At 34.3% G+C, this 12,357-nt stretch overlaps 1 protein-coding gene and 3 non-coding genes across 4 annotated transcripts; all 4 read right to left on the bottom strand.

Annotated features, from left to right (window-relative positions):
- Positions 1-3,001: 3,001 nt before the first annotated feature.
- On the bottom strand, positions 3,002-3,072 carry TRNAG-GCC (transfer RNA glycine (anticodon GCC)). Its single transcript has one exon. It is a non-coding gene; the product is annotated as a tRNA-Gly (tRNA).
- A 2,772-nt stretch (positions 3,073-5,844) lies between these two features.
- LOC148212712 (small nucleolar RNA snoR114) lies at positions 5,845-5,933 on the bottom strand. The gene has a single exon (XR_015789531.1). It is a non-coding gene; the product is annotated as a small nucleolar RNA snoR114 (small nucleolar RNA).
- Positions 5,934-5,941: 8 nt separating this feature from the next.
- Positions 5,942-6,012, bottom strand: TRNAG-GCC (transfer RNA glycine (anticodon GCC)). Its single transcript has one exon. It is a non-coding gene; the product is annotated as a tRNA-Gly (tRNA).
- A 2,150-nt stretch (positions 6,013-8,162) lies between these two features.
- LOC111017091 (Mitochondrial substrate carrier family protein) lies at positions 8,163-11,615 on the bottom strand. The gene is made up of 2 exons (XM_022292760.2): positions 10,471-11,615; positions 8,163-8,698 (listed from the first exon to the last, which is right to left on the bottom strand). Exons 1-2 carry the CDS (start codon positions 11,251-11,253, stop codon positions 8,489-8,491), a joined length of 993 nt encoding a protein of 330 aa, XP_022148452.1. The 5' UTR covers positions 11,254-11,615; the 3' UTR covers positions 8,163-8,488.
- Between the last annotated feature and the right edge of the window lie 742 nt (positions 11,616-12,357).

Genomic DNA, 12,357 nt, shown 5'->3' on the forward strand with positions numbered 1-12,357 from the left:
AGATCTTACACCGAAGATTACATTCTTACTTCTTACGTCATACGAACCCAACAAAAACAAAACACAAAAAGGGGGAAAAAGGACCCCATTTGAATTTATGAAAATGTTAATTAGTGATAATTATGGGGTGTTTAATGGGAGAGAAGGGAAATGGGTAGGTGGTGTGAATAATTGATTTGATGTGGAAGACATATGGTGCATGGTCCCGTATCTAGTAAAAATTGTAGTGTTCTTTTAGAAATCTAGACACAAAATCTGACATAATTGATATATGCCCACCATTTATGAGGTGCACATACATTGAAGAGCCCCCCATTTACTACCCCGGATGTCATTCAACTTTGTCTTTTGTTTAGAGGACTCGGCATTCGACAACGATATATCATCGATATTTCTAGTTCGTCGCTTGAGTCATATATTGTTTAGTGGAATCTGGTCTGTAATAATTATTTTTGGATGATAGGTTTACTCTGATTCATATATGCTGATCTCTTTTCTGAAACCTTGAATTCTGATTAATATCCTTAAAATTTTGGTGGGTTATGAATGCATTTTTTGGAGTGGTTTCCTTATGCATGAAAGAGTTAAGTGTGAATGTTGTTGTTTTCCTTCGTGAAAATTTTATGATGGTTTCTCGTCGGATTATTGAATGAAAATTGCCATTGACTGACTCGTACACTTGCGGTAAGCAATTTCTGCTACAAGTTTTTGGCACCGTTGCCGGGAATTGGCAATTATTTAGTTTCACTTGATACTGTGGAGAATTTGTTTGATCTTACTTTAGAGTTGTTTTTAATTTTTGTGTCTTTAATTGTTTTTTTTTAGGGGGTTGATTTGTATGCGCAAGAGTCCCTTTTGATCTTGAAATTGAGAAAACCTGTAAAAGAATCGAAAGGAGAAAAAGAAGACGACTGCAGAGATGGATCCACCACCACGTACCGATTGTTCAACCTGTAGAACCACCCCAATTAGAACAAAATAACCAAAGGATCATTAGAGATTACTGTCGGCCGAACTTCCCTGATCATGTTGGCATAACCAATTTGCCTATTAATGCCAACAATTTTGAGTTGAAACCTGGCCTCATCCAGATGGTTCGAGAAAATACATTTAGGGGCGGTGCCACAGAGGATCCAAACAATCATTTGACAATGTTTTTAGATGTTTGTGGTACTGCGAAGATGAATGGAGTAACTGATGATGCTATTCGCTTACGCCTTTTTCCTTTTTCCTTGCAGGATAAGGCAAGGGATTGGTTGAAATCTTTGCAACCAGGCAGTGTTAATTCTTAGCAGGAGATGGTTTATGCGTTTCTCACAAAACTTTTCCCACCTGCCAAGACAGCTCAACTTAGAACAGAGATCGGATCATTCAGGCAATATGATTATGAGCAATTGTTTGAGGCCTAGGAGAGATATAAGGAGCTTCTAAGGAAATGTCCACAACATGGTTATCCGGAGTGACTGCAGATTCAGATGTTTTACAATGGACTGAATGGACAAACAAGGACTATACTGGATGCTGCAGCAGGAGGCACTTTATTATCCAAAACACCTGAGAATGCTTACATATTATTGGAGGACATGGCAACCAATAGTTTCCAATGGCCTAATGAGAGATCAAATGCCAAAAGAGTTGCTGGAATGTATGAAATCGATGAGGTAAGTTCCCTAAAAGCTCAAGTTCAAGCTTTGACTAATGCTGTCTCTAAACTTTCAGGACCAGGAACTTTTCATTCAAAAGAGTTGGTGGCAGCAGCAGATACATATTCTTACTATGAGCCAACCATCGAGCAAGCTCAGTATGTCAATAATAGAAATTTTAGCTACAAGGGAAATCAGAAACAAAGCTCGCTGCCAACACACTATCATCCAGGGTTGAGGAATCATGAAAATTTTTCTTATGCTAACAACAGGAATTTTTTGCAACCTCCACCAGGTTTTACATCTCAGCCAGCTGAAAAGAAATCCTCCCTTTAGGATCTACTTGGGGCTTTCATCAATGAGTCTAGGAGTCGAGCTAGTTGGATTGAAAATCAAGTAGAAGGGATGGAAGTTAGATTGGAAGAAAACACAACTGCCATCAAGAACATGGAGGTGCAGATAGGGCAAATGGCATCCACATTGAACACTATGCAGAAAGGGAAGTTTCCAAGTGACACTGAAGTTAACCCACGAGAAAATTGCAAAGCCGTCACTTTGAGAAGCGGAAAGGAGCTCCAAGAGCCTGAAAAGAAAAAAATGGAAGAACCAGTCATCACAACTGAGGAACGGGAAAATAAGGAGGAAGTTGTAAAGGAGGCCACTCCTACTCTACAGGTTGACAAGCCTACTAGTTCTATTGCTTCTAGTCTTCCTAACTTTTTACCTTATCCTCAACGTTTCCAAAAGAAAAAGATTAATGCTCAATTTGTTAAATTTTTAGAAATTTTTAAGAAACTTCACATTAATATTCCTTTTGGAGATGCGCTGGAACAAATGCCAAATTATGTGAGGTTTATGAAGGACATTATGACTGGGAAAAGAAAATTAGAGGCTTATGAAATGGTGAATCTCACTGAGGAGTGCAGTGTAATCCTTCAGCGAAAACTACCACAGAAATTGAAAGATCCAGGGAGTTTTACTATTCCTTGTACTATTGGTAGTTCATCATTTAATAAGGTTTTATGTGATCTTTGTACCAGTATTAATTTGTTGCCTTTGTTCCCAGAGGTGTCATTGAAGATGTTCTCGTCAAAGTTGACAAATTCATTTTCCCTACGGATTTTGTTTTGTGGTTATCTAGCTCGTCGCTTGAGTCATATCTAGATTATTTATGTCATTTTTTGAATGGTGAATTATGAGATCTACAGCATTCTGATTTTTCAAATTTTAACTGGACTGTTTGATTTATGGAATTACTAATTGAAAAGCCAAAGAGCGAACAGTAAAAAGTTAAAATCTGGATTGTAGTACAGTGGATGGCTATTGGACCAACTTAAAATTCTTCAAAAAAATATATTTGCACCAGCCGGGAATCGAACCCGGGTCTGTACCGTGGCAGGGTACTATTCTACCACTAGACCACTGGTGCTATTGTGATAATATTTTTTTTTATTATAAATAGTTTTTACTATTTCACAGAGTTCTGTAATAAAAGAAAAGGGAATTTTTTAGGCCCTCCCAGTAAAGACAAAATAAATAAAAAAAGAAATAATATAAACCTTCAACTTATTTCTAAAAAAAGGGAATTAAAAAGTTACTGAGGTCTAATTTCAGTGCTCAAATTAACTTTGTCCATTAAACTTAAAGACTGACCAATTTGTTCGAAATTAACGTAAGATCTTATGGGACACATCCTCTTAAATGTTGAAAATCCAAATTATTATTCGGAAGTAATCAAATAGTTTTACAAAATTTAAAATATTATTTTAAATTATTGACGGATTTACAAATTCTCGCCTGCAGCTACAACTACATCCCAACACGATTTTTTAGGGTGAAAATTAAGTCCAATCAACACGATTTTTTTATGAAACATTTTTAAATTTTATTTCCAAAATTACTTTAAATTGTTGTTTTATTGACGTATTCAAACATGTGACCATATTACTTGTAAAAATAAGTTTTATTAATGAGCGGGTCGAGTTTTAGAATTTCAAGTGTCAAATAGCATCTAAGTAACATGAACATCCAGATATATGTTGGAAAATTAAAACACATCACTTAAAAGTCATAGATCTATTTCTCATGTTGATTCAAGAGAATTAAATTGAAATGAGTCGAAGTATACGTGAATACATAATGGAAAGTAGAGTTGTCGGATTGATCTTCCAAATCTTTGATAAATCACGATTGGTCTTATTAAGTTTTCTCAATTCTCTTTTTCATTAAATAGAAGCAGGGTTCAAAATGTCGCTCGACATGTCAAGCATGTTGACATCGACATAGGGGGCAAAAGTCCATTTTCTCCCATGTCGTCGACATGTCTTTTTTTTTTTCCCTTCTTCTTTTAAAATTATTTTATTTTCATCATCTTCCTACTGGGTCACTATAGTCTATAATTTCTTACAACCTCGATGATTGTAATCTTAGTCTGTTCAATCAAACATTCGAATTTTAATACTGTACAAAGTATAACTAATAAGATTTGGAATTTGCTTTGTTGGTATTTTCTAATCTAATCTAGTCTTTAGTTATACAATTGAACAATATATGTGAAATATTGACATATATAAAGAATGAAATAATCTTAGAATTTTTAAAAATAAAATATTATTATATACAAATAGTGGTGAAACATGGGGTAGAATAGGTAACTTAATTAATACCAAAAAGATGATCTCGGAGGATTTAGTGCACAATCTTGATAACTTTGATATAAATTACAATAGTTCTCCCCGTCATCCTAGATTGAAAGACAAATAGTGGTGAAATATGGAGTAGAATATGTAACTTAATTAATACAAAAAAGATGATCTCGGAGGATCTAGTGTACTATCTTGATAACTTTGATATAAATTACAATTGTTCTCCCCGTCATCCGAGACTGGAAGTTTTGAAGGTAGTTGTTCAAACGAGTAGAATATGAATCACATATGGATCCCATTGGTAGATAATTTGGATGAATGACACAATTATGAGGTTGAGATGTTTGAAAATTGTGTAAATTTGATTGAAAAGTTGGATTGATGATTGATTTGAAAATGTGTTTGAAAAATGTGTAAATTCAAATTTGAAAAGAGAAGTAGGTAAAAAGTAAACTGGTACGAGTTAAAACACTAAAGAAGTAGTCAAAAGTTTACAATTAAAGTTTACTTTACATATTCAAATAATTTCCATCAATTTTCATTTAAGGAAAAAAACTTTTTTTGATATTTTCATCGACATCGACATTTTCATAAGTAAAATGGTCATATTCTTACATTTAACGGTTAAATGTGATCAATTATAGGCTAATTAAGCTACAATTCAAGTTTTATTTGCTAATTCAAAAAAATTTCCATCAATTTCCACAATTTCCATTATTTTTCCCAAAATATCTATCAACATTGACATGTCCGTAAAATCGGGACCTCGACATTTTCATCGACATCGATATTTTGAACATCGAATAGAAGTAGAGAATTGTTTCTCTCTGAAGGGGTAGAGAGAAACTGATGTGATAATATATTGACCTGGAGACCATAACCCCTATGTATTCAACCAAAAAACCACTAGTCGATTACATGGTTTTGGCATTTCTAATTTGGCCCCTAATCTATACATTTTAACAATGATTATTTTATAATTAATTCATTAAACTAAAACTTACACATGATTAGATCACTTCTCTCGATCTAATTAAATAGCAAAAACACATTAAACATTTACATATATGGCCCCAATATAAATTCTATTGAATAAAAAGGAAAAAAAAAGTAATATAATTGAAACTTGAACCCAAGACCTATAAATTAAAATACAGGTCTAAACCCAATGTATCAAGTAATACTTATGTGATTGGTGCATATCAGGCCAAAATTTAAAAAAAAAAAATACACATAGCACCAGCAAGCAACCATGCAATTGGGGAAGCGTGAAGTGGCATAGAAGAGATGACTTTTAATTTTCCAAGTATTATTCTTAGAAATAATTTGGTGGATGATATATATTTAGAATAAGTTTAAAATAAAATATTATTTTAAAAAATCCTTTAATATTACCAACAAAGATTAAAATTTATTTGGTATATTTAGCTAGAAAGAAACCCATTTCTATATAAATGAATTTAAAATATCTTTTGAGTTAGAAAGATAGAAGTATAAAAATAAAATTTCAAGGAAATGAAAAAAAAAAGGAAAAGAAAAAATAAATAAAAAATATCAAGCTCAGCAACGCTGTTTTATCATCCTGTAAATCGGACGGCTGTGATGGACCCAACCAACACTTCGAGCGTAAACCTCATCATCAAATGATTAAATTGCACCAGCCGGGAATCGAACCCGGGTCTGTACCGTGGCAGGGTACTATTCTACCACTAGACCACTGGTGCTATTGACTCTAAATCTTAATAACAATTAATATGACCTTGTAAGTTGTAACAAGGATAAGATATTGACGTCACTCTAAAAGTTTGAAAAATTTTAAAAATCGTAAAAGATATTTAAATTAACGGATAAATATTTTTCTAATTATAAATAATAAAAAAATGATTAATATTCATATTATGTATATATTAGTGACATTTTCTTGATATTTTTTTTGTAGTACGATGAAAATGTCGAATTTATCTCTCATATCGATGTCAAATCGATGGACACATAGAAATATTGATGGGTAGATATTTAATACCATAGTTTGTAATATAAAATATCGCTATAATTTTAAAGTTATCTATTTTATATTTGTATTGTAAAAATTTTCTATGAACTTTTAATTTTGTATCAAATGTATCACATTGACTGTATTATATAAATATTATTTGGGTAAGTTTTGATTCAAAAAAAAAAAAAGAAAAAAAAAAGATTACTTGGGTAAGTTCAAGCATTATTTGAGAAGTTTGAATATCTACTAGAAATTTTTTAAAACATAGAGATTAATAAGCCGCAACTTTAAAAATTTAGACATCTATATAAAACTTTTTAAAGTACATAAAGTTAATAATCCCAGCCTATAAAGTTTATGAATAACTTATAGAGATAATATTTTGGGAGTGCTATTTTTAAATCTTAATTTCATAAATGCCTTTAGTTTTCTAAATTTACACTTCAGGTAGGATTTTATGTTTATATCGTTTCTACCCTTATTTATTACTTTTTATTTTATTATAATTTTAAAATTTAAAAGATTTGAATCTTTAATTTGTTATTATATTCATTTAATTATTGTGGGTCCGTTCAATTTTTCAACCTAAATTTCTCAAATCTCTCCTTCAAAAAAGATTTTATCCCCCACCCATTAATAACTTCAAAATTTGTGAAATAATGTTTTGAATTAATTAGATCTGTTTGCCTTCTTTTTTTTTCCGCCGTCTTCCTTTCTTTCGTGTAGGCTTTCATCAACGAGGACAAGAGACGTGCAGACCGTCTGTGTTCTTCTTCAGGACTTCCATCAACGAGCGATTTTTTTCCTTCTTCTTTTCGTCGAAATCTTCTTATTTCCATCGCCGAATAGACTTTCCGTCGACCTCGTTGCACGTTTTCGATGCCGTGCAGCATGCTTCCGTCAACGAGGTATTTGTTCCTTCAATTTCCGTCGCTAAATAAACTTTCCGTCGACGTCTTTGCACGTTTCCAATGCCGTTCAGCGCGTTCCTCATCTCCTGTCCCCTTATGTTTTTACCATTAGTAATTATTAGTCTTCCGTTAAGATTGGTATATATGGGGATATATTTTATATATGTGTATAGAAAATTGAAATTCTAAACGTCTCAGTATTTCTTGATTATATCTGTATATATGGGTATATATTGTATATGTGAATATATCTTATATGTGTATATATCTTATATATAAGTCTTCTGTTAAGATTGGTATATATGGGGATATATTTTGTGTATGTGTATAGAAAATTGAAGTTCTAAATGTCTCATAGTTTTAGTATTCCTGATTATATTCCTGATTATATTCGAGATTATATTCGTATAGATGGGTATATATTGTATATGTGTATATATCTTATACTATATATAAGATATATACACATATATCTTATAGTGAAGTTCTAAACGTCTCATGGTCTGGACGGGATCCAAATTATAACCGATACAAGAGGGTATTTAAGTAATTTATGCGTTCAACGTCCAAAATATTGCAGAAAATTGTAGATTTACTCCATCAATTACACCTAAGAAGATATAGCTAACTTGTGAGTTTAGTTTTTAAACACGCTTTTTTGCACATCTTTTTTGAAGTAATTTTCTTTAAAAAGAAATAAAATTTATAGCAATTTAATACCAAACACAGGAAAAAAAAAAACCCTGTCGTAGAAAAAGTGATTTTATTTAAAAATGATTTTTTTTTCAAAAGTTTTCCAAAACTGACTTTAGAGTTAGCTTTCGTAAGTATGTGAACAAGCTTTATGATTTAAAGAAGTGAATGAACTCATTCTGATACGTAGTTAAGTATTTGCAATAGAAAGACTTGCAAAGTTAAAATTTTTCAACTTTCATTGATTACCTATCATCATCATGAACCCAGAATCTAATAAATAATTGCATTGCAGATTTCACAGGTCTCATGCCAAAGCCAGAACCATCAAAACAAATAAACAAACAGATCAAAACTTTATATATATGGGCATTATTAGAACCATCAGCAACCGCCTAGAAATAGAATACAAATTATAATCTAAATCTGATGATGTGTGCTCCTTTGCCTACAAGTGGTAGCGTTCGCCTTTTGAGACGATCCCTCCTGCAAAAATCTCGGCAACTTCAACAGAAGGCGTCTTCGTTGCAACTGCAGGAAAAAGGGATAAAGAAAAAAGAAAAGAAAGAATATCCCCCTCCTCCTCCCGGATTCCTATTTTCAGGTCACTTCGCCACTGCTGCCATTGACCTCTTGGAAGAAGGATTTTAACGCTTCGTATGTTGACCAGCAAATAGCTGCTGCGGGAGCATGAAAAAGCATCCTTGGGATCCATCCCCTCATAAGCCCTCTATACCCATCCTTCTTAAGTATTGTCCGAATGACATCTCCGATCGAACTACTTTTGAATCTATCACATCCACATATGCCCTGTGCATCCACAAATGTGAATGAAGTTAGGTAGTCACTTAAGCATATAGCTGCACATAATTTAATGTCATAACTGAGCCCAAGTATTTACTCGTCGGAAAATACGCTTATGCTCCCTAAGCAACATTTAATCCTCAATTAAATTCCATGTTTTGAGATATTAACAACTTCCATGAACCATGTATCTTTTAAACACCCATATATCATGATGACATATCAATATAACAAAAATATCATCTTATTGACACTGTAATTCATGCAGCAGAGTTTACTACAATCCAACAGTTTTTTGTTTTGGGTGTACGAAGCACATGAGTTTGTTATGTAGGGACGCTCCTACCTGAGAGAGGAAGAGAATATTGTAGAAACTAACCCCAATTGGACAACAAGAAAGAAAAATAAAAAGAACCAAACACAGAGAAAGCTAACTAATAATAGTAAATTGAAGCCAGGGAATGATACATAGTTTATGATCCAAAGGTATCTCTTAGTCATTATCTCCGCAAGACAGAGTTTAATATAGGACATCCAATCATAAAACACTTTACAATCCCCCTCCCCTCTCAAGGGATAACAAGTAAAGAGTTACTAAACCATTGGCGTGGAGTTCACTTGTGCACATGTAAGATAACTACCGAAAAGCAACACATCCAACATCAAGAAACTCATATAAAAGGTGGTGGTCACTATAGTTTGACCACATAAGGTAGTGATTGTGGTTTAACTGGCAAAACATATAAAAGGGCATTCAGCACATCTATTTCCTGGTTTGAAGGTAGCAATTGTAAACAAAAACATAGAACATGGAGTGAATTGTCCACAAAACCTTGACAGATTATAGGGATAGGTAGGAAAATTTGGAGTTAAGGTAGGAAAATTATTTGGTATTCGAATTACTACCGTTTACTAAAAAAGATAGGAGCATCAATATCATACAGTTTCCTCTCTCGTTCTTTCATAAATTCTTGACCCTCAAATTTCACTCTGGAGTAACTTCAACACCATTCTCTCAAACCATATTTGCAAGTATAACTAATAACTTTAACTTTTATACTTTTTCCTTCTTTAAATTCTTTTCTTGCATTTCTACTCTTCCATTTCGGGGTTTGTAGGTTGTGGTCAAAGAAAGGATTGTCTGCCATGAGTTTCTTGGATAAGTAGTAGGTAGGTTGAAAGAAGTTTCTTTCTTTTCATTAGAAGTGGGGGAGGTGTGGTGAGGATTTGTTCCTTTACAAGTTTTTCAAAAAGGGATTTCCTTTCTATACCATTATGGTTGTTGCATGGATGGATATGATCTCATTTGGTCCTGCATTTCCACATCGTCATCACTACATTGAGTAAGGGGAAAACAGTTTTCAAATTTCAAAAAACCTTTCTTTTTTGTAACACAACCAATCCCTAGCTTAGAGGTCGTTGTAAGTGCTTGTAGAACAACAGCAACAGTAATTTAATTATAAGAACTTTTGTAAAAGATGTTAAATGACATATCATTTTAATGCATGATCCTAGTACTTTTTGGTTAATCACTCAAGCTAAAAAGCACCATAGCTCAACAAGTGCTTTCGAGTTAAAACATTTTATATTACTTTCCGATATACAACCTTTTAGTGCAAATTGCTTTTGACATGCTACAATTATGCCCAACCATAACCGTAATCTATCTCTAAAAGAACTTTTATCTCTAATAGTTAAAAACTTCTCGCAAATATCCAAAGGGGAGTCCAGACGAAATTAGCAAATTCTATGACCAAAATACTAAATTGGGTGGGTACCTGACATTGTAATTGAGTCTTAACCACATCGAGCGGTGTTGTAACAAATGCAGCTGAGGCTCCAGCAGCAGCCCCTGCCGTAGCATGAACAATCCACTGTTCATCATTTACAATCTCTGGCGAAACTTCCATCAAACCTCTCTTTGCAGCCTCGTATGTTGAAAAATGCACAGCAGTAAATGGTGCATTCATCAGCACTGTAGTTCTATATGATGCGTAAAATGCTCCTAAACCCTCATCTCTAAGGACCCTTTTGACACAATCCAAAACTCCCTTGTAAGGACTATTACTCAGCTGCAGCCTCTGCTTGACCATATCCATTGGTGTAAAAACGGCATCGCTCGCCACCGTCGCACAGACGCCAGAAACGGCGTGGGCAACTGAATTATTAGGATCCCCACCAGAGAAAAACTTCTTACAATTCTCATAAACCGTAAAATACACAGCGTGTGCTGGTCCAGCTCCGAGACCCATAGCACCAATACCGCGATAAAAACCAGCAGGTCCCTCCGACTTCAAAATTGACCGAAGCGCTTGTCGAACTCCGACAGATTTAATTGGACAAGAACCAAGGGCTTGCATATGGGTCTTCACGGTATCAACCGGAAACATCGCCATATGCTCAACAGACCCGGCGACTGACCCGGCAACCATAAACTCCCAGAACCGAAGCCCATCGTGGGCCGACACCACAATCTCGGGATGGAAATCCGGAGGCGACGGCACCGGGCGGAAATCCGGATTCTGGAACTTAGTCGTGGCTTCAGTCGCCTCAGTGGCCATGGAAAGTACAGCAAGACAGAAGATTCAGCGGCCACGGAGTTCAAAATCCGAACGGAATCGAGTTTCTTAGACGGAATTTGACTAACCTATAACAAAAGTATACGAATTCCCAAGCTTCGAGCGGAAAAACAACGAGTTGGGAATGCAGGCATGAAGCATTCCGATTTCCAACAAAATTGGAGATCACTTCAACCGCATCTTCATCGAAGCGGCCAAGAGGATAAACGAGATGGCGAAATTGACTTTCTTGGAATGCTTAACAGGTCGAGCAAGGAGAAGAAGACGAAGTTTGTAGATAATTTTGGTGGTAGCTTTGACAAGTCATTAGGGTTCCAAGGATTAGGGCTTTGTATATTTTGACAGAAACGTGTTAAATTGAAACTATTACTCTTTCTTTCAGTATTTTCGTCCCATTCGGAACTTTTTGCCGTCGCGCGTTTCCTGAAGACTTGAGGACACGAATTAGGGCGGTTAAGGCCGCCGTCAAGGCCCACCAGCGCATAATGGGCCTTTTGGGCCATTCTCCCATTATCGAAGCCCACAATGGGCCTTGGGCCCATTCTCTCCTTATTGGGAATTGTGTACTAGTACTACCCCTCCTGTTTAATTTCTCTCTCGTACCCCAGGCCCCAACCACTATTTCATAAATACTTTCCAAATAAACCAAAAAAAACCACTATTTCAGGAACAGTTCTTTTTTTTTTTTTTTTTGATGAAGGTAGTTCTAGATATGGTCAATTTTTGTTCATTTTAGTTCTCCTACTTTCAGAACATAAAATTTAAATTTTTATATTTTAACAAGTGATCAATTTAATCTCTATTTATATAATTTTATCACGTGTTTTATAAGCCATAAATTCTTTAATACAAATTGATGCATACGTTTCAAGGGATTTAATGAGTGAAATAACATGTTAAAATTATAGTTGAAAGAAATGAGATCAAAATAAAAATAAAGATATTAGATAAGGATCGACATTCGAAACTATAAAGACTAAAATAGACGTTTTAATATGAAGATAAATATGGGATGATGGATACCTTCGTTAAATTTTAAAATCTTAGAATCCCACCATTTAATATGAATGGTTCTTGAAGGACTCT

Source organism: Momordica charantia (assembly GCF_013281855.1).
Source record: "Momordica charantia cultivar OHB3-1 chromosome 2 unlocalized genomic scaffold, Mcharantia_2.0 BLBB01000002.1, whole genome shotgun sequence".
NCBI classification, from domain to species: Eukaryota; Viridiplantae; Streptophyta; class Magnoliopsida; order Cucurbitales; family Cucurbitaceae; genus Momordica; species Momordica charantia.

What these genes read in the sequence shown, in the direction of transcription:
- LOC111017091 (XM_022292760.2), bottom strand. Translation starts at nt 11,253, where the DNA reads ATGGCCACTGAGGCGACTGAAGCCACGACTAAGTTCCAGAATCCGGAT. An exon ending in AGACTCAATTACAATGTCAG is followed by an intron (nt 8,699 to 10,470) that starts GTACCCACCCAA and finishes GTGGATGCACAG; the next exon opens with GGCATATGTGGATGTGATAG.